At 38.4% G+C, this 21,003-nt stretch overlaps 1 protein-coding gene across 7 annotated transcripts in view; it reads left to right on the forward strand.

Moving 5' to 3' along the window:
• CTNND2 (catenin delta 2) overlaps nucleotides 1–21,003 on the forward strand; it is a 630,944-nt gene that overhangs the window by 498,032 nt on the left and 111,909 nt on the right. For all 7 annotated transcript variants that reach the window (XM_071736667.1, XM_071736669.1, XM_071736668.1 and 4 more), the window contains one exon: nucleotides 8,397–8,580. In XM_071736667.1, the coding sequence (XP_071592768.1) occupies nucleotides 8,397–8,580 (184 nt within the window). The remainder of the gene's footprint in view (nucleotides 1–8,396; nucleotides 8,581–21,003) is intronic.

The raw sequence follows: 21,003 nt of genomic DNA on the forward strand, positions 1-21,003 counted from the left end.
ACACCAGTAATCTGTTGGGAAACTGATTTCCAGCCGATAGGCTACAGCATCTCTAGAGCCATTCAAAACACATCCTATTTATAGCTCATATGTAATGGCAAACATCAAAGTAATTTACTAAATTGTGTAATTTTGCTTCAGAAACGATGCTGTCCTAGCAGATAACACTTCTCCAAACAATATTGGCATTTAAACTGAGTCATTTGATATAAAATCCATTACAATTTACTGTATAATTATAAACCAATCTTTGACCCTTTTCTCAATATGCTGTCACTACGTTGGCTCTGAAAACAGGGAAGCACACTGATAGGATTTGTTGAATTAATGAAGAGTTATTCTCAAATTTTTAATGAATTACCAGATTAACTGCTTCACCCCCTGCTGCCCCCAGTCATATAAGAGAGGATTTAAAACCAATGCCTCCTAAAATCTTTTGCTCTGCTTTCTTAGCAATAGTCAGGGGCACCAATTTTTAATGCAAGTTATTGCACTATGGTAATGGGTAAAAAGGTACATCCTGGTAAGGGGAATACAAAACCTTCCTCAGGTTGTCAGTGCCTGTATCCCTGGAAATGAATGTGTGAGACCAGAAGAAGTTATTGGGGTGCTGAGTTCTCAACTGGGAGCAGTGCGATGCCCCTGCTGGGGGAGTCTCCCTCTCTCTCTTAGGGGTCTGCTTAGGGCTGGTTTCATCACTTCTCCCATCACAGCCTCCTTCTCCTTGCTTCCTCTTCATTTATGCATTTTACCATACTCCTTCCCAGCACAAAAAACAAGTGGTCCCTTTTTGGTCTCCTTCTCTCTCTGGCACTGGGATATCTCCAATGTATGAACCACACTTGACTTCCAAATCTAAGTGGGTAAGTCTTCTATAGAAAATTCATAGATAGGACTAACCTGCTAATTAGTTCTCATGAAAAGAAGTGTTTGATACTTAAAACTGTAACTTCTTGTGCAGTTTTATGTATAGCATTTTCATATTTGAGTTGGATACCAATACATTTTGATTTTGAGTGGTAGAAAAAATTCTTCAATAAAATAGACAAGTTAACATTGAAAAAATATATTTCCATTCATATACAAACCCTTGCTCGATATCCTTGTTTTCTAATAGAAGTAATTAATTTGGGATGGTATTGCTATTAGCCATGTGTTGGGATTAAAGTATGGTTGAAAACTGTTTCTTTGTTTCATTCCTGTGTCTCTCACTTAGAATTCATTGCTTTTGGTCTGTCTAGTGAGTTTCACAGGACCAGTGTAATTTCATCAGTTAGGAAAACCAGTTAAGCAGGAACCATTGATCTTTCCACAGTAACTTAATTTAGCTCTTTTGCTAATTCCTCTACTGCCTAAGATTAAGGGCACTGACTGTCTAGCATTCTTCTCTGACAGTTTCCTTTCACAGCTATACATTATTTTAAAGTATACAGCAGAGAGAGCAGCAGTGTTAGGTCAAAATTCAGTCCTGTGAGAATAACACAGACTTTCTGAGTAAATGCAATATCATTTGGACAGAATTTGATTGCAAGCAATATTAAAATCTGTCCCCCCTTTTTGTTTTTATAAAATTCTAGATGCAATTTTGGAATGAAAAGAGTGGTCATTGAGAAAGGAAAAGTTAGCTTTCCAGGGGAAATGCTTGTATTACTTCTCTCACATGTAGTCAAATACTTACATGTAGTCAAGATCAAATTTGTAATTTTAAAAAAAAAAAGCAGTAATTATTCTCTGTAGATGTTAAAGGTTTTTTGGGTTTTGGGGGGATTTTTTGTAAGGCTATGAGTGACTGCAAAGGGGAAGAAAGCCTCACTTATCTCCAACCTTGCTTACTGTTCCTTAAAATGCTGCCTGTTTCTAACTTTGACTGAAACCCACTCTTTCTCAATTTGTACTTTTCTTGGGTCATCTTACACATAGTTAGAAATCCACTCTGTGCATTTAAATAAGTGAATTACAGGAAGGTGCTCATAGGTACTAATTCAGTAACCAGATAAAAAATTATTTCAAGAAAACTGATAAAGTTTCCTTCTCTGTTATACCAAGTATTAATCTTAGAGTCTGCTTTTAAGGAGCTGCCTTATGAGGTGTGAATTGTTAAGGTGCCAGAATTCAGATCATCCACTTTAGTTTCCAACAGCAAGCCTGTTCCTGAGACCAGTTCCTCACCTTGATGGCTGTACTGGGTGTGTGAAGTCTTACTGCACTTCATATTGAGAAATGCTGTGGTTGGCATTCAGCATCTTTACAGCAGCACTGCTGTAATGCATTGGGACTCACACCCTGTTGTCACAGAACAGATCCAATTCCAGAGAGCAATACTGCAGCTTCAGGGAGCTCCAAGTGTCAAAGCTTCAGTAAAACCCAGCAAATGGCATTCCTAGCACTTAAGAGCTTGGGGTGGAAACATTTTTCCTAAGGACTCCAGCAAATGATCCCTTGTGCTTGGCTTCTGCACAGGGTGTTTAGCTCTTAGATTTCAGTCTTAATTGTCATGTTCATGAGGGCAACTCCTTGTAATGCCCATGTGCCTTGAGCATATAACCAACAAAAGCATTCCAACACCATGTCTGCTCTTCCTAGGATGTGGTCTCCAAGCACTACCAGATGGCATTCTGCTTGGTCCATGAACAAGCTATTAAATTCAGGTGGAAAAGAAAAGCCTAGAAAAGCTGGAAGACTTGGATTTGTATTTTTACAGAGAATATTAAATTAGCAACATCTTAGTATAGCTTAAAGGTTAACTTATACGTATGACACTGAGAGGAATAAAAGTTTTGTTTCTCCCGATAATATTTGTTTACTTTTGAAACTTTACCATATAACTTGTCTTGCTAAATACATCCTTTGCAGCACAATAAAAAATTAAAATACTTAGTGGCAGTGAGGCCAGGGCAATGCTTTTTGGAAAGGTTGACTTTTCCAGTTTCTTGGTTTCCATTTATATTTGTTGACTAGAGGTAGTAATAACTCATTCGCTGGATAATTGGTTAGACTTGCCTGATTTTGCACATGCTGTCTTGACAGGATGGCGCTTTTTGGATGGAACTGTATAATGTCTATTTTCTTAACTTTGGATGGAATAATGTGTCTTATCTGGTATTAAGTTTTATATCTGACTTTACATGTGTAAGTACCAGTTCTAGGTAAAACACTAAAAAATGCATTGAAGGGTTTAATCAAGGTGAGTTAGAGGTCCAGCCTGATTCAGAGGTGATGGGGTTTTTTGTATCAGACTGCTCCATTAGATTGAATTAATTTAAGTTTTTAAAATACTTTGTCTTACTTCTTTAGGGTAAGTGATGAGGTATGTATTGGAAGAGCTTAAATTGATTTATGTAAAAAGCCATGCTGTTTCTAAGCTAAAAGCACAGTGGATAAGCTCTCTCTCTTTGTCTAAGAGAAAGAAAATCAAAGGTATTCTCTCAGTTCCCTCTTCCAGTGGCAACAAACTTAAATTGCCTTAACTAAGATCTGTGGGTAGTTTTCCTTATGAATTGTATCTCTACCGTTATGTCTTTGAAAAATTACAGTTATGTCTTTCAAAAAATGTAAACAGTTTTTAAATTTAATTGTTGTTACCTATAAAAGGCTTTCTTAGAAAATATTATTTACATTTAGTGCATTAAATAACCTGTTGAACATAGTGAATGCATGTCCTCTGAAAAGCTACTCCAGAAGCTATTTGGTGCAGCAGTATCTCCATAGTGAGCATTCCCATAGATTCCTCTGAGAGTCTTTAATCTGTTGTCTGCAACACAGTTAATTGCTACTCAGACCTGAAATCCATCTCCTGATCAGAACCAGCTGAATGTTTTCATTACCAGTTTCTCCTTAGTTTCAAACTCAAAATGAGATTACCAAGGTATTCATTCTGTGTGCTTCAGTTTGTTACATGAAATGGTGAAAAGCATCAACCTGCAAATAGACACAATCAATCTGGTGTAGCTATTTTTCTCTTCCTATGAAGCACCAAACAAGACCTAAAGTGATCTGCACATGGGGGGAGAAAATGCCTACTCTGAGCATCACATGACCTTAAACCAAAGAGGAGGTGAGATAGTATGAACACAAGTGACTGAGTAGGAGATGTTCAACACTGAATTGATGAGTTCTTTACTTCCCTTCTCTCCCAAGATTCAGTCTATGGATCCTGAACTGACTTGGACCACCAAGTTGTTGGATTAACAGCTCTCTTTTAATACATATACAACAGGATGGGTCCCACAATTCCTGGGGAATCATTGGCATGCTGAGGCTGGTTCCTTCCGTGCAGTGGGCAGCTTATGAAGCACAAGTTATTTACAGACAGTCAAGGCATCTCTGAGACTGTTCCAGACTTGCTTATTGTGCTCAGAAACCTAATTCAATAAGGGCTTCTAGGGTAAGGTGGCAAATTACCTCAGTGACCAGCTTTTTAGTATCGTTTTAAAGGGCATCTCATGCATACATGCTTGAAAAATATGTTCAGTCATATAGAGAAGATGTAGCGCCATAATGGAAGGTGCCTCAGGTAAAAAATTTAATTTTTCATCACTTCCCCTTGCAATGTCAAGGGAATGGATCATCCTCTTAGACCCCACATAAATCTAGCTGCAGGTCATCCTCAGCAAAAGTAATGGGAAGTGAATTGCCAGTGCCCTTTCATAATTGCAAATCCTTAATTAAGGATGGATACAAGGAGGCACTTAAAATGCCAGCCTCAGCAAGTAGCAGACTTCGCTACTTGTGAGAATAAATTATATCTTGTCAAAATAAAATTGTTTTTTTCATTAATGTGGTTGGTAGTATTCAAAGGCTCAAAATTAAATAAAACACATTGTTCTTGGATAAAAGAAAATTATCTCTACTCCTTAGAACTGTGTGTGAGGTGGAAGAACTTTGAAAGATGGTTTCAGGCTAACTGTGCAGTGCCAATTTGCTTGATTCTGGCTTGACTTATAATGATTTAAGAGAAAGTAGAACAGCTGATTTAGCCTAGTTATCCTTTTACTGCAAAGGTTTAGTTTCCAGTTAGTGAAACCAGAGCCTGTTTTTTTGGCTCTTGGATGCATATGTAGTTTTTTATTGTAATTTGGAACTCACCTGCTCCTATGGCAGTTTATTGAGCAAAAGCTCATGTGGAGTGTTAAGTGGATTTTAGATAGAGGGCCCTTAAGAAAGGGCTTAAAGAATATTTCTGGGCATCTCAGCTATTGCTGATTACCAGCTTATCATGAGGTTTATGTGAGTTACTTTTAATAAGCAAGAACCTAAAGTGAATATAAAATGGTGTAAACATACACATTTTTAAGCATTTTGCTAGACATCTGCTTTTACAGTATGTGACTAGTCCCTGAGGGCCAGAGTACTGTTTTGTTGCCATCAAAGCACTCTCTTCTGCTTCACTTCCAAAATATTGCTTCTTCTCAAAAAAAGCAACACACATTGTCTTGCTTAAGAACTGAATTGGACCTTGGAGGAGGAAAGATTTGCATTCTGATTCTCTGCTTCTGTGCCATGCACATCATTTATACCTGCCTAGATAAATGTTTTAAAAAAGGCAACCCCATTGTTTGTACTGGCTAAAAGCAGCAAAATACTAAATATTTCAGGAATAATAGATATGCCAGTAAAGCTTACCAAGAATAGGTTATAGAAGAGCAAGTGTAAATATCTTTAGGAAGGGCTTTATTCCTTTAAATATGATATTTCTTTTCATAAAGGCATTCAGAACAGAATTAAAAGAAAGACTCTTTTCCCTCTAAAAAAGTAATTCTTTAATGGAAAAAAAAAATTCTTCTTTTTCTTTTTTTTGGCCTGTAGCTAAGGTCTGTCATTTTATGCCTGATTACCACAAACAGATTATTTTAAAGAGGTGCATTTTTTTTATTAGTATGCTAAGCAGAATTTGTATTTTAAACTGCATGTCTTTGCACACAGTTCCATATAAATTAATTAAAACATGAAATTATATAGTTCAAACAGTCTCCCCATCGAGATAATTAATTATAAAGGGAAACCCAAAAAAACCAGTTTGATTTCTGTTAATTACACCTCTTCTTCAAAACACAGAATGCTAAAGAAAGCCATGAGCAAGCCATGTTCTTGCTGCTTATATTTATAGATGTCTATGTTCATAAGGTTTTTAGCAGTTTCCTCACAGCACCACTCACTTTGGTATTTCACAGTGTAGAGTTCACGTTTGTAACCTCATATATGTGACGATGATAATAATCTTGCTCCATATCAGTTCAAGACTTGATAACCAAAAGGTGAAACTCATTTTTTTGAGGTTAGACAGGTTAGGTGGGGTCAGGCTACTATCAGTGTAGTAAGGAAAGCAGAAAGGAATGTGGTTGGACTCTAAGCAAGAGGAGGTAGGGTGGGAAATGACAGTGAAGGAATAAGCAGGTTGGTTCTTTCAGCTGCTCCTGGGAGGACACTGGGCTTAAATGAACATCACTGCCTGGTAGCTAAATCCAGTTGGCAGCTGGTCGGTCACCAGTGGTGTTTGCCAGGGCTGAGTTTTGGGGCTGGTCTTGTTCAACATCTTTATCAGTTATCTAGATGAGGGGATTGAGTGCTTACTCTCTAAGTTTGCAGATGACACCAAGGTGGGTGGGAATGTTCATCTGCTCAAGGATAGGAAGGCTCTGCAAAGGGACCTGGACAGACTGGACCAGTGGGCCAAGGCCAATAATGTGAGGTTTAACAAGGCCAAGTTCCAGGTCCTGCACTTTGGTCACAACAACCCCATACAACACTACAGGCTTGGGGAGGAGTGGCTGGAAACCTGCCAGGCAGAAAAGGACCTAGGGTGCTGGTTTCAGCTATCTGAATATGAAACATCAGTGTGCCCAGGTGGCCAAGAAGGCCAACAGCATCCTGGCTTGTGTCAGGAACAGTGTGACCAGCAGGAGCAGGAAAGTGATGGTGCCCCTGTACTCAGCACTGGTGAGGCTGCACCTTGAGTACCGAGTTCAGTTCTGGGCCCCTCACTACAGGAAGGACATTGAGGTGCTGGAGTGTTTTCAGAGAAGGGCAACCAAGCTGGTGAAGGGTCCGGAGAACAAGTCCTGTGAGGAGAGGCTGAGGGAATTGGGAAAGTTTGTTTTGAGAAGTAGAGGCTGAGAGGAGACCTTATTGCTTGCTACAGCTACCTGAAAGGAGGTTGTAGGGAGGTGGGTGGTGGCCTCTTCTCTATAAGTGAGCAATGATAGGACAAGAGGAAATGACCTGGAATTGCACCAGAGGAGGTTCTGACTATGTCTGAGGAAGCATTTCTTTACCAAGAGGGTAGTTAGGCCTTGGAATGGACTGCCCAGGGAGCTGGTGGAATCACTATTGGAAGTTTGGAAGTATTTAAAAAACATGTAGATGAGGCATTTCTGGACATGATCTTTGTGGGCATGGTGATACATGGATAATTTTTTAGGGAGGGAGATGTTGATGGTTAGACACAGCTATGTTAGGAGTGTTTTCCAACCATGGCAATTTTGTGATTCTGTGATTCAGAGCATAGCTGCCCAGCAGCAGCAGACTCCTTAGTGCAGCACAAAAATAAGATGTTCTTTTCCAGCAAATATAAAAATACAAAGAAGGGAATGGAAAACAGGGGGTTTTTGCCCCCAGTTTCTTTCCTGCTTCTGGTGTGGCATATCTGCAGGGTCTCTGATCCTTCTGGTTGTGCTCAGAAGGCTTTGGCTCTTGATTGCTCTTCCTTTTCTTTGGCACATTATGGATTTTAACAGAAAAGAGGTTTCTTTTGTTTTTTTTTTGAAATTCCAGTTAATCTCCTTGTGCATTGTAACGATAATCTTTTTGTTTACATGCAAAATGGTACTATTCTGTAATTATGTATAGTAAAATATTTATGAACTAAAAAAATACTTGATGAAGGCTGGTTTAATACAATGCTACCAACTATCATAGACAGTTACTTTTCATTACACTGAAGATCACAGAATTGGAGTTTTGTTCTCTCAATGGGGATTTAGCAACAGTGATGGTCTTAGAATAAGTCAGAATGTATTTTCTGCTATTGATTTATCTTAATTTTATTGAGAAGGAAGAAAACTGAAGTCCATGTAATAACATCCATATAATACTCCTTCATTCTATGTGTGGTTCACAGCCTAAAAGAGGGCTAGATAGTAACTAGCTGCTCAGCTTTTAAGTTTGCTTCTGAGAAATTTTCAGTGTTTCAGTGACTGCTTGTATTCAGGCATCCTTGTACCTGTGCAGGTATCATTCAGTCCCATTTACAGTGCAGTCTTTTTTTTTTCTTGACAGAAACAGCTTTATTAAGCATACCAATACTGTGAAATGTTTTGTTGGCTTCTAACAAAACAAAACCTCATCAGTCTTTTGTGCAGAACTGTTAATTATTAGTAATTTGCTTTTTTTTTTTGTAGGAGTTCTCTGGAATCTATCCTCCTGTGATGCACTGAAAATGCCAATCATCCAAGATGCCCTCACAGTGTTGACCAATGCCGTGATCATCCCTCACTCTGGATGGGAAAACTCTCCTCTCCAGGATGATCATAAAATACAACTCCATTCATCACAGGTGCTGCGCAATGCCACTGGGTGCCTAAGGTGAGTACTGCAAAACATTTGTTTTGACTTAATCATCTCCCTTTGGCATGAATTGGTATTTCTCAGGCTTTTTTTTGTAAAAACTAAATGCTTTTTTCTGTGTGTCAGCAGAGACGATGATTTTCAGTGCTATAAACTTCAAGGTAGAAATTGGAAAATAAGGTTCAGGCCATTCAAAAAACGATCTCTAGAAGTGCTGCTCTGGGTTTTCCTCTCTTCTTGTTATAACAGCTTTGACCAGTCTCCTCATCCAAGCTTGTATATTACAGATGTTTTTCTTCTTGTAAATTTCCTCAGCTCCTTAAGTGAAGTCAATACTTTCTCACTATTACACCCAACTTAATGAGCACAAAAAAGTCATGAAGATGTGCACAAAAAGCAACATGCCTTATGGCTTCCAGATGCCATTGCTGGAGTTACAATAAATACATGAAGTAGATTCTTTTTCTGCTCTGTGAAGATGAGAAATGGATTTTAATAGGAGACAAATTGATTTTACATTGTATGACTAGAATACTTTAATCCTTAACAAATGTAGTATGTTTTTATACTTACATTTGTGTGCCAAACTTCTTCATATAACACCAAGGTGCACTTATGTGTGCAACATAATACATCCATTCCTAAAAATCACTCTGGATGTGAGAATGAAAATAGCGTAAGAAGAGTTTCCATTCTGACAAAGCCTTGCAAAAGGAGGACTGAGTCACAGCAATTTTTGAGTTCCAATCCATATTGTTTTGTTGAAATATTAGTAATACAAGCCTATTAGGCAAGTTCTTTAAAGCACTGGTTTTTTTTTCTCCTTGTGTATTGGAGATTCTGTAACTTATCTCAGAGACAAGAAAATAAATCAGTTAATATTTTGCCATACATCATGGAAAAATTGTTAGGTAAATGGTGTAGTAATACAATCTATGTTGCATGCTGCATCCAAAGTAGATATCCTACTAAATTTTAGTATATCCTAGTAGATAACTAACTAAAAAAATTATATTAAGAGGCAAAGTAAAAAAACGGTATTTTTTTACTTGTCTATAGCAATCACCTTTGGTTCTTCAAATGATTTGTTTCCCTTTCAGAAGTAATATCTGAAAAGTGTAAGGGAAAAAGTAATAATCATTACTGATTGTTTATATGTAATCAGAATATAATGAAATATAAAAGGTGATAACTTCCATATTGCAAATATACTTGTATTGGATTTAAATTCAGGTTAATGTATGTGGATATCAGCATACACTGGGATATGTGACAGAAGCTAGGCATTTGTATCTGAGTTGTATTGATTTTGAAAAGAGTTTGTTAGTATAATTGGCTTGCATTATCTTCAACTTACTAGAAAACAAGTTACTCAATCACAGTGACAAAATTCCTTCTATAAAGATGTGTACCACGTTGTAATTCTCACAATTCTGATGTTTAACCAGTCTCAGTTGAAGAGATGTCTCTGAAAGAAGTGTCCATTGTAAGTCTGCCCCTTCTCTTGGTGGGCATGTCCAGTGTTGGTCTCCCCACACCATAAGTTCTTTCTTCCTGTGAATTTTTCCCAACTGCTTCTCTGGGACTGATGTGAATCCCTGATCCTGCAAACCTCATTTCATCCTACCTCATAGTTGATGGATTTTTTTTTTTCACATTGGTCTTGAAATCTTTCTTCCTTGTTTGTTTTGTTTTGATGGTTTTTGGTTTTGTTTTGGTTTTTTTTGTTGTTTTTTTTTTTGTGAATGTATATGCTTGCCCATTTGCAAACTGATGTGAGCTTACTGTAGCCTGAGCTGTGGGGTCAGCCTGAGGACTTGTGGCCACATGAGGATGGCACCTTGCCTGATGTAATGCTGTCATAGCAGAATGGCTTCTGGTCACCTCATACAAAATAAGCTCAAATCTGCCTGAAGAAGACTGTGCTTACTGTGTTTCTTCAGTCCTTCCTAGCTAGCTGTAGCAACAGCTCAAGTGGCTTTCCTGAGCAGGTTGATCTTCCTTCTAAACCCAGGTCCTTCAACTGTAATATGGCCCTTTAATATATTTCCTGTATCAAACCCTCTCTATTTCCCATATGCCTCCTTTTGTTCTCTCAGATGGCTTCAGATACTTATTTGGCCTTCATTCATCTTCTTTAAATGATTCCATCCCCCTTAATCTCTTTATCAGAGTCAGAACATTTTGGGAAGATTAGAAAACTATGGAGATTATGGGTGTAGGGCATGCTTTGTGCATGTAGTACCTTAGCTGCCATTCCTTAAATACCCTCCACCCCCAATAAACTGGACAGCTCTCATTCTTTTATGTGGGATCAGTTACAAGCCTCACATTTCTGATTCAAGATCTCACTTGGCAAGGAAGGTAACGTAAATAAAAAAGGTGTAATGTGGTTGCAGGCAGATATAGTGCTGTCTATCTGATAAATGGAAAGTCCATTGTCATCTTCGTAGGGAGAATTTCTTCTAAGATGCTGTTTGGTTGTCCTCTGATGTTTTCTTTTTTTCCTTTTGTTAGAGCTGTTTATTGAAGGGACACTGGTTAAAATTCAGAAGCATCAGGATTGTCAATGGTGATACTCAGTATCATAGGAAAAGTACTGGTGTTCATAAGACTTGATAGCTGTTTCTGAACGTGTACTGTAAACAGATTTTAGAGACATCAGGTTGTATTACATAAGGTTAAATACTAGCAAATGTGCCAGGAGAAGTTGGGGGCAGGGGGATTCAGTTCAGTGCCTTTGGTTTTATAATGCATTCATTGATGAAAACTTTAAATATTATCTGAGAAGTGCTGTAATACTGTCCATCCCATGTACAGTGCTACGAAATATTTTGCAATGTCCATTATATAGAAATAGTCAGATCTTTGCTTTGCATTTTTTTGCTGCAGTTCATGAACTATTCTTCTTTCTGCTGATCTCCCCTTTTTGCAGTTTCTTGAGGAGTTTTTATGTTTTTTCAATTAGAAAGTTCCTTAACTATAATTTTTAGTCCTCCTCTCTGCTTATTATAATTTTTAACCAAGTTCTTAAGTCTTCAACTCCAGTCAAACAGTAATCCAGCCAAAATCAGCATTAAATCATATGAAAGATGGCAGCAACATCAGACCTGCTTTTCCTCTTCTTGTCTTTTTTCCTTAAAGATATTGTTTACAAAATGCGTTTTGCATACATTTGTGATTGGAAAAAAGAAAACAGCTTTAATACAATATTGTACTAATTAATTTTACATAAATTGAGTAGTTTGAATCGGTTTAGATAATTCAAAGCTCTAAATACACTATCACTTAGAAATCTGATCTTAATATTCGTCTTCCATAAATTGCCATACCTCAGTTTGACATGTGTTAAAAGTAATCACCCAATTTACTTGGCTCCCCACTGAGATACTGGTACCTTACCTCATTAAGCTCTGTGAAAGTCTGACTTAGCTGTGACTGCTTTGTCTGTACTAAGAAAATACTGTGCCTTTGGTTTATAGTTTCTGATTCATTTCTACTTATTAGGGAATGTTAGGTGAAAACTCAGTCTGGAATCCCAGTTGCTTATAGTGGAGGATTTACCATCCTCCAGACAAAGATGGGGAGAGATCATTCTGCAATTACCATTATGGGCAAAAGCAGACTTGACTCAGGGAAAACAGTTTAATTTCTTGCCAATCAAATCAGGGTAGGGTAATGAGAAATAAAACCAAATGTTAAAATACTTTCCCCTCACCCCTCCTTTCCTCCACGGCTCAGCTTCACTTCTGATTTCTCTACCTCCTCTCTCCTGATGGCACAGGGGGATGGGGAATGGGGGCTATGGTCAGTTCATCACACATTGTCTCTGCTGCTCCTTCCTTCTGAGGAAGGGGGGACTCCTGCCACTCTTCTACTGCTCCATCATGGGGTCCCTCCCACAGGAGACAGTTCTCCATGAACTCCTCCAACGTGAGTCCCTTCCACAGTACACAGTCCTTCATTAAATGCTCCAGCCTGGGTCCCCCAGAAGGTCACAAGTCCTACCAGCAAACCTGTTTCAGTGCCTAATTTCAGGCAGCCCAATTGAAAACTGTCCGGAAGGCTGGTTTCATGGGCAACAACTATGCAAAATGTTTATTCAAAAGAACTGAAACACTCACTGGCTCATGTGTAACTGCTGGCAGCCAGGTTCTAATCACAAACCAAAATGGGAAAGAAAAGTCACAGTAAGGAAATCAGTAAGAGTCGGTCTGTGTGGGAAAAGTGTTTCACCTTCTCAAAAAACGCAAAGGTCCAGTCCAGAAAAGAGTTATAAACCAGTCTGGGAGGCCACAGTGATTGCATCCCAGTAAAACATAAAGTTTCAGAAGCGAATTTCTGCAAGATATGAAATTGTTCCTTACTGAATGCTGCCATCATTCAGGAATGTAACTAGAATACAAATCTAATGTTAATATTTGAGAGGAAAGGGAGATTTCAGTGTTAATAGATCAGTGTCCTCTGATTGCTGCTGTCATATTTTTATTCAGAAGATACTCATGGGAGAAGTACCAACAGAACTAAATATGTAGCTGTGTCAGATACTTAAGCACACCACTTTCTCTTGACAGTGCAGCTACTCCCACTCTGCATATTCATGAACACATTTATAAGGTTTATACAAGGTCATACTGTATTAATTACAGCAGTAGTATTCAAATAGCACTGAAGTTTAATGCTTTTTCAGCATTTCTGGTGAAAGCTTTACTTCAGCCTATCAAATTGATGCAACAAATTCCTCATTGTTCTGGAAGTTTCACTCTGGTCTCAAGCTGATAAAAATCTCAACCATAACTGTTTTCTTTATTTGTTTCGGTTTGTTTTTTTTTTTAATGATGTTATGGGGTGCCTTTTGCATTCTCTTTTGCTCTGAAAAATAATGCAGAATAATTGCAGACACTTTTTACTCTCCTATGTTTAAATATATATAACAAGCTTCAGTGGTGTACCTCCTGCCTTCATCATTTAATGTGGTTAAAGATGCTTAGCTGCTCTGCCTAAATCTTCTTTTAGATGCAGAAAGAACTCCTAGTGCGTTGATTTTGCATTGAAGTAGTCAAAAAGTGATCTGTCAACATCCATCTTTAAAATATTATCTAAGTGATCCCTGGGCAAACAAGGAAACTAGTCCGTATTTCAATGGGGTTTCATGTTTGTATATGCATTAAAAGTGCTGGACCTATGTGTCAGAATCTGTTAATTCTGTATCTAGCTGAATTCTTGGGCTAGGGTCTTTTATTCTCTTTTAAATGAATGCATGTGGCTTTTTTAAGGAAAAAACCAATAACTTAACTGGGTGTTATAGAGTTATAAATATTTACTTGTTGCTATGTCAGGTGTGTGCTCCTCCTGTGATTTCCTAATTTACTGTTGCTGGAAGTTATCCATGCACATATGAAAAAAATGAATGTGCCTCAGTACTTTACAATATTCTTAGTCTCAATTACAATGGCAAAACTATCAACTGGTGCCACTTGAGCTGAATGGCTTACCATGTACCCCAGCCTTGCATTAGGGACATGTTCAATATCTCAAGTATGTTTTGAATGACTGACTACTTTCCCAGATTTTGGTGGTTTCAGTTCCTTTCAGATTGAATGCCTGCTCTTCACTAGTGCTTTATGGGGCCATTAAATGTCTGCTCATATTTGCATGACTAGCTAGTGTTAATTTACATTGACTTCTGTCAGAGGTTGTGGATGTGAAATTGTGTTGTGTAAGAGCTTAGATTCTCTGATTTGGTTTTTTTTTTCATTTGAGAACAGTAGAGCGTTAGCTTGGCAGACACTGTAATAAAGTATGGTCTGAATCCTTGTGGCCTGCTGACTTGATCTGGGCTGACACCAAGCCCATCCAACTAGAAGATGCCTCCTTCTCACTGGCCAGCTGCAAAGCTGTTTTGAGAAGAGTCCCCACATCTGTGTGGCAAAACACATGTATTTTAGAACATGTCAGCATGTACATGCAGGCACTGCATGGGAAGCTGAAGAGATGGAACCAATTCTACCTCATCTACCTGGGCCCATTCAAAAGAATTAATCACAAGGGCCACAGGTGTTGGTGGGAACCAGATTATACTTCTGTTGTTGCTTTGCTGACTATCCAGCATCCTGAATAGTCTTTTTCAAATAGGTATTTTGGAAAAGTGATATAGTCTGGCTCCACAGATATTTGTCTCAACACAAAAGAAGAACTGACTGTGACAATTCTGTATCACCTCCCATGGTTATGGTGCCTGATGATAGCACATACTGTTTTATTTACCCAAGAAAAATGAGAAACATAATCATCCAGAGTTTTTTATGGCCACTTAGTTCCACCAGAGATTAAAAGGGTATTTGATAAAGTTCTTTGGTGCTTATCCCTTTATTTGTATATTAACTAGCTTTTCTCCTCTTAAAATTGTTTGCATTACTAGGCAATATAAAAAAGGAACATGTGAAAACTTACAGCCCTGTATAGCAAAGAAAAGGCAGAGGGTACTTCTGCAGCTTTCCCTCCTTATTTTATAACAGACTGCTCCATGTCTGAAGAAACATCCCCTAGGAGTGAGAAGATCATTTGGTCTCTTCACTCAGCCTGAGGATTTTCAGTAGAGATCTCTGTTTGAAGTACACTGAGCTTGCTTCATCCTTCTGGATAAGCCAGCCAGCATCACAGAGTAAACATTTTATCACCCCCTTTCAGAGCATTTTGGGCATATGAACTCTCTCACTTCAAGGACAAGAGTAATTAATGCCAGCAGCTCAAGTTGAGCCAGTGCTGAAGTCTCTTGCTGTGAGAAGGCTTTGATGGCATTCCACATTTCTGCAAGTTGGTGAGCTACTAGAAGCTGGTGAGAAATTCTCTCCGGTAATATCCTTAGCACCAAAGCCTTAAGACCTGCAGTCCCTACTAACCGCTCTTACAAACTTTGTTGCTTTTATCTGTTTTGGAAATATTTTCCCAGGAAGCCTCCTGATGAAGCAAATAAATAAAAATACAGCTCTTGGGCTATGTGATGAAATAGGCTGCAGACTGCCAAGCATGATTAGGTTACAGTCAGTTTGGTGCCCAAACTGAAGACTTTGAAAAGCAGCAGATAATTTCTGTATGTCATCTTCTGTGAAACTTTACCCAGCAAGTGTTGAACTTGTGTTCCTGTTGCCACTACACACCTCCATAGAGGAGGTTCAGCATTCCATAACATTTTTCCTTGAGAGGATAAGCTAGTAAGAACACTTTGAGAAAAGAAGTTGAAGTCCATTCTTTGCAATCAAATTAATTTCCCCCTTTCTGAGAGAATTAGCAAAGTAGATGGTTGATTTGGGGGTAAATTGAGACTTTTTAAAGGCTGAAGTGGAAAGCATGGTATGCCTGTAACTGTGAAGATACCTCTGAATATGGTAAAACCAAGCACTCACACACATAGAGTGAGAGGGTTCAAAGCCAGATGCAAGGTGAAACTGATTTCCAGCTGTAGCTCACTGATGCACACACAGCCCTGGGGACAGTGCCTCAGAGAGGCAACAACAGAACAGGGTGAGGATATTCCTCCAGCAAAGTCTGTGCTAAACTCCTGTCATGGCAGACAGGGTGTAAGAATTCTGTCTTTGAAACTGAGTTGAATGAAGAGGTTTTTTTGTTTGCAGCCATTTTTTCCTATTGCCTTCCCTAAATAACCTTCATACTGTATTTTCAGGTTCTGTATTACTGTTGAAAAAATTTCCTTTAGAAAGGGTAAACACATTTTATTTTAAGAAAAATTAAAAATAAACTTTTATTTTAGCTGTATCTGCATGTACTGTACAAAAACATTTAACATCTGCCTGATAGTATTTTTAGCTAGAATTGCACACTAGATAATGAGAATTTCCATAACAAAGTAGGTCTGAAGTATTCATCCCAGTGTATTTTTTTTTACTTTCAGAGCTCATTTCTTTTTGTCAGGTAGCCATCTATTACAGTTAGTTGGTTACAGCTTCAGCATTTTCTCTTGAAGGACAGTAGCACTGTAAAGTACCTCCTCCTCTTCCCCTCTTGTCATTCATCCATCAGGATACCTGATTTACTGTGTGCTGAAGTACAATACTTAGAAAGTGTTTCAGAAGATAGAATCACGAAAGGGCACAACATTAGTATTGTGCATGTAAAAATATGGGTGTATTTGGGTTTTTTAATCCCCTAATGAATTAAAAACTTATTATAAAATAGAAAATAAAAGGATTTATATAAAAAAATACTTATTTAATTCTCTGGGATGACCTTATATAATTAATTTTTGTTGAGGACATTTTTCTGTAGACTGGTCAAATTGATTGATGTTGACGTATATTTGCTGTCTTTTGTTGCTGGAATCGTTCTGTGAAGGATTGTCTTCTAATCTATGCAAATGTGAGAAAATGCACAGTATCTCCTGTGGTTTGGGCTTTTATTCACATGTTAGAGTTACCTGCCTGTGCTCACTGTCTGGTTGCACTTCCAGCTGCTCAGCCAATGGGTAGACCATTGGCCCTGGGCACAGCTGGTGACCTCTGAAGTATTTAAGTGTTGTCATCCCACAGAAACAAGCAAGATCTCATATTTCCTTAGCAAACTGGCTGGGGGTGGGAAGTCATCCTTTTTTTAGCCCATGTGATGAAGGGGGCACAGCAGAGAGTAATTACTCTGTTTACATTCACCTACTGCTTGACCAAGTGGCAGAAAAAAACATATATGAGTTTGTACAATTATCTCTTGTGCACAAAAGAAAATCAACCCCTGGGATAAATTTAAGATGATGCAGTTTTATTGCCTTCACCCTAAGGATAATGATGTAACCAGGGTAGTGAGTTCTACTCAACATCATCTGTGTGCAAACAGCAAAGTCCTCCTTAGCCCACACCTTGGCACATTTGAATCACCCTTCTCTGTCACTAGGTTGTAGAGGCTACTGGGGACAAACTAATGCACACAAAGGCACAGGATCCACCAACAAAATCAGCTGGAGAGTGGCTGTTACTGGGATGTCTGTCACTGAACTGGGGGAAATTCACATGATTATGCATTTTCTGAACTGAAATGTTACACGATTTCCAGGAATGCTGTGGGGATTTTTAATTGCTTTTACAGGAACAATGTGTTTGCATTTTTGTTTTGGTTTGGCTTTACTTTTGAGATGACTGTTAATTTTGTTTTTGCCTTCAGATGGATTGTAGAAAAGTGAACTGAAAGACTCCTTGGGGATTAGAATAATCCCAGATTTCCCAGATTTTTTTTTTTTTCCTCTAGTTATTGGTGCTTTAGTTTGGATTTTAATCAAGAAAACGGAGGTACTCAAAGTTAAGTAGGCATCTCCACCTTGGAGGAGTTCAGGGCAATCCACCACCTTCCTTTGATTATAAAAGCTATTTATACTTGGCTTAGGTGGCCTGCTTAACTAGGCCCTTGAATGAAGTACTGATTGTGTAGAAGCATACTCCTGCTATGTGTCACACTTGGGTATACACAAATGACCTGTAAATAATCAGTTTGTTTAACTATTTGCTCCTCCAAATATATTGGTACTTTTAATACAGCAATATTATCATTTTATGTAATGAAATTATATCATTACTTACTAATAAACCAAAAAGAAAGATACGTGTGAATCTGGGTGGGAGTTTGTATGTGATTACATAGCTACATTGCTGCATTATTTTTTTGGTACTCTTTGGACTGAGTAACAGTCAGTTAGCATTTCTTTTAAGAAACTGGAAAGCATCTGCATTATCACAAATATTTTATTCTAGAATCATGGCTGCACATATTAAGAAACACATGGAAAGCATTAACTGATTGGTAATCCCCCATAACTCTCCCAACATATCTGTCTAGACTATAACACATGCAGTATTGCTTCTGCCAGGGTTACATTTGGCTTGACCTTTTGGCAGACACTCAGTGTAATTACTATTAAATGGGGGCTAATTTATGTACAGAAATGTTAGGGTTTTGTAGCATGAGCCCTATGATTATGTTTTATTGCTAGTGGATGCATTATGTAGTCAGCCATTCTTCAAGGGCCTGGGCAGATCATTATTGTAAATTATCTTTATACTGTAAAGTCTAAAGATTTAAAGTTTACAAAGTGAAAGTATTGTGACACCTAGCCTAGATACAATTTTTGTGTCCTCTCCTGCAGGTATGTGATAACTTCAATTGATTATGCTTTAGTAAGGTAAACATATCTTACTTTGTATAAGGGTACTCAAATGATTTTCTGGTTAGTACATGGAGTTTGGGTGATGCTAGTGCAAGCCATATCTTATATTATCAGACATAGTAGGTAAAAACAAATATGCAGCAACTAAAATACTATGAAATACTTTGATAACTGTCATGTACTGGTCTTCAGCTATCAAAAAACCTTATAGGTAGCTGCCACGCTATAAAAGTAATTGACTTCCATAGCACCTCACAAGCCAAGCAAACCTAATGGCTCCCATTATTAAATCAAGCTCAGGAATGTATTATGAGGGTTATAGAGAAACTGTCCACCAAGTTTTCTTCTTGGTTTCCAATACCAGTAGTACATTTTCTTTCCTTCTTTCTCATTCTTAGAGAAATAAGGAAATAAAGCAGATGGATTGTGTTTACAATGCCTTCTGAATACCTGAACTTTTGCTTGATGCAGACATGGTTTTGGGAATGTGACTTTTGGCAGGCATCTAAGCTTATTCATTGCTTTCCTAGTTAATCATTTTACACTTAACTCTTATCTGTGGGAGATCCGCCCCTGTAATCTTTATTTTGTGAAGTTTGTGCGTTCAATAAAATATGAATGATTCCCTTACCTTATCAATAAAAAATATATTTTCTACTGAAAATCTGCAGTCAGAAACAGAACAGTTTCCAGCAGATGCCAGTTTGGAGTTTGCTCTGCTCTTTTCATAGTTAATGTGAACTGGATTTAGTGGCCTCAGCACAATTCCTGTTACTGTCCCACTCAGTTCGATTCTTTTGTAGTCAGCCCTTGATGCCCAGGCAGGACACGGGAATGAGATCAACAGCAGAACTGGAAGAATAACTTGCAGCAGTGGGTAGGTGTTCCTGCAGCAGTAGCTTCACATCAGCATGTCCAGCGAGCAGTGCATACTATTGAATTTGCTATAAGCCTGCTATGGGCCTGGACTACACCTTTAGATTGTTATTCTCAACTTCAGTAGCACACTTCAAGTTTTAACTTTGTTAATTTATGCTTTGTCTATGTTTTGAAAATTCGTCCTGACAGCAACACCTATGTATCCATGGCAGTCACAAGTTGAATGGATTTTGAAGCCTCTGTGAAACTGGTTCATAGGAGAAGGGCATTCACTCGATTTAAAAATAAAAACCAAACAACTTAGGAACGAACCACTCTGTTGTACAGGAAGACTGTAAATTGTGGCAGAAGGTTCTCTTGGGTAAACACCTTCCTGAAGCACAGGAGGAGTCCAAGGAGTAGAAATGAGAATAACAAAGGAGTATGGAAAGCCTTGGTTGGGCACTTTGGGATAAAACGAGGAAGATCAAAGCCCAGCTGGATCAAAGTTAGCTGGAGCTAACTAAGGACATAAAGGGTACCAGCTGGGGATTTTACAGGCATGTGTATCCTAAAAGCAGAAAGAAGTTGAGGAGGATGTGAGTCCATTGGTGCATGGGGAAGATAAATTAATGATGAATAAAAGGGAAAAGACTGAATAACTCAAGACATTTTGTGCCTCAGTCTTGACAGACAAATCCAGATCGATATTCCTGTATGTTTCAGACTGTTTTAGGGAGGAAAAGAAGAAATCAGCAGTGGCCAAGGGACCAATTTAAGGAATATTTGGAGAAAATATATACGTTCTGGTATGTAAAACTGGATGAAATTTATCCATGAATACTGCAAGAGAACCTGGGTGATACAGTTGTGAGGCACCTATGATACTCATTCTTGTGGGAGTTCTGAGAATTAGGGAAAGGCTAAAAATGTATCCGTCTTTGAGGAGAAGGAGGACAGTCTGGGAACCTGCTTTACCTCAATGGCTGGAAAAACATGCAGGATGAATTCTTGGAATCCATTTCCAGATATGTGAAAGATGAAGAGTCAGCGTGGATTTACCAGTGGCAAGTCATGCTTAATGAGTCTGCCTTCTATGATAAAGTGTCTGGCCACGTGGATGAATGGAGAACACTGATGGAATATGCCATCACTTACACTTAAGTTTTATCAGTACAGGCTGGAAACCCTTTGTCTAAGGAGCACCCCTTTTGAAAAGGATCTGGGTTTTATAGGGGACACCAAAATGAATATAAGCCAGCAATGTGTTCTCATAATGAGTAAGACAAGATTAGGGTTCATCTGTGACAATTTCCCCCCTTTACTCAATACGGGTGTGGCCACTTCTGCAATATAGTGTCCAGCATTGGGCCCACCCTGCTCAGCAGAGGTGTCCAGAAGCTGTAGAGGATGCAGGG

Source organism: Heliangelus exortis, chromosome 2 (assembly GCF_036169615.1).
Source record: "Heliangelus exortis chromosome 2, bHelExo1.hap1, whole genome shotgun sequence".
Taxonomy (NCBI): domain Eukaryota; kingdom Metazoa; phylum Chordata; class Aves; order Apodiformes; family Trochilidae; genus Heliangelus; species Heliangelus exortis.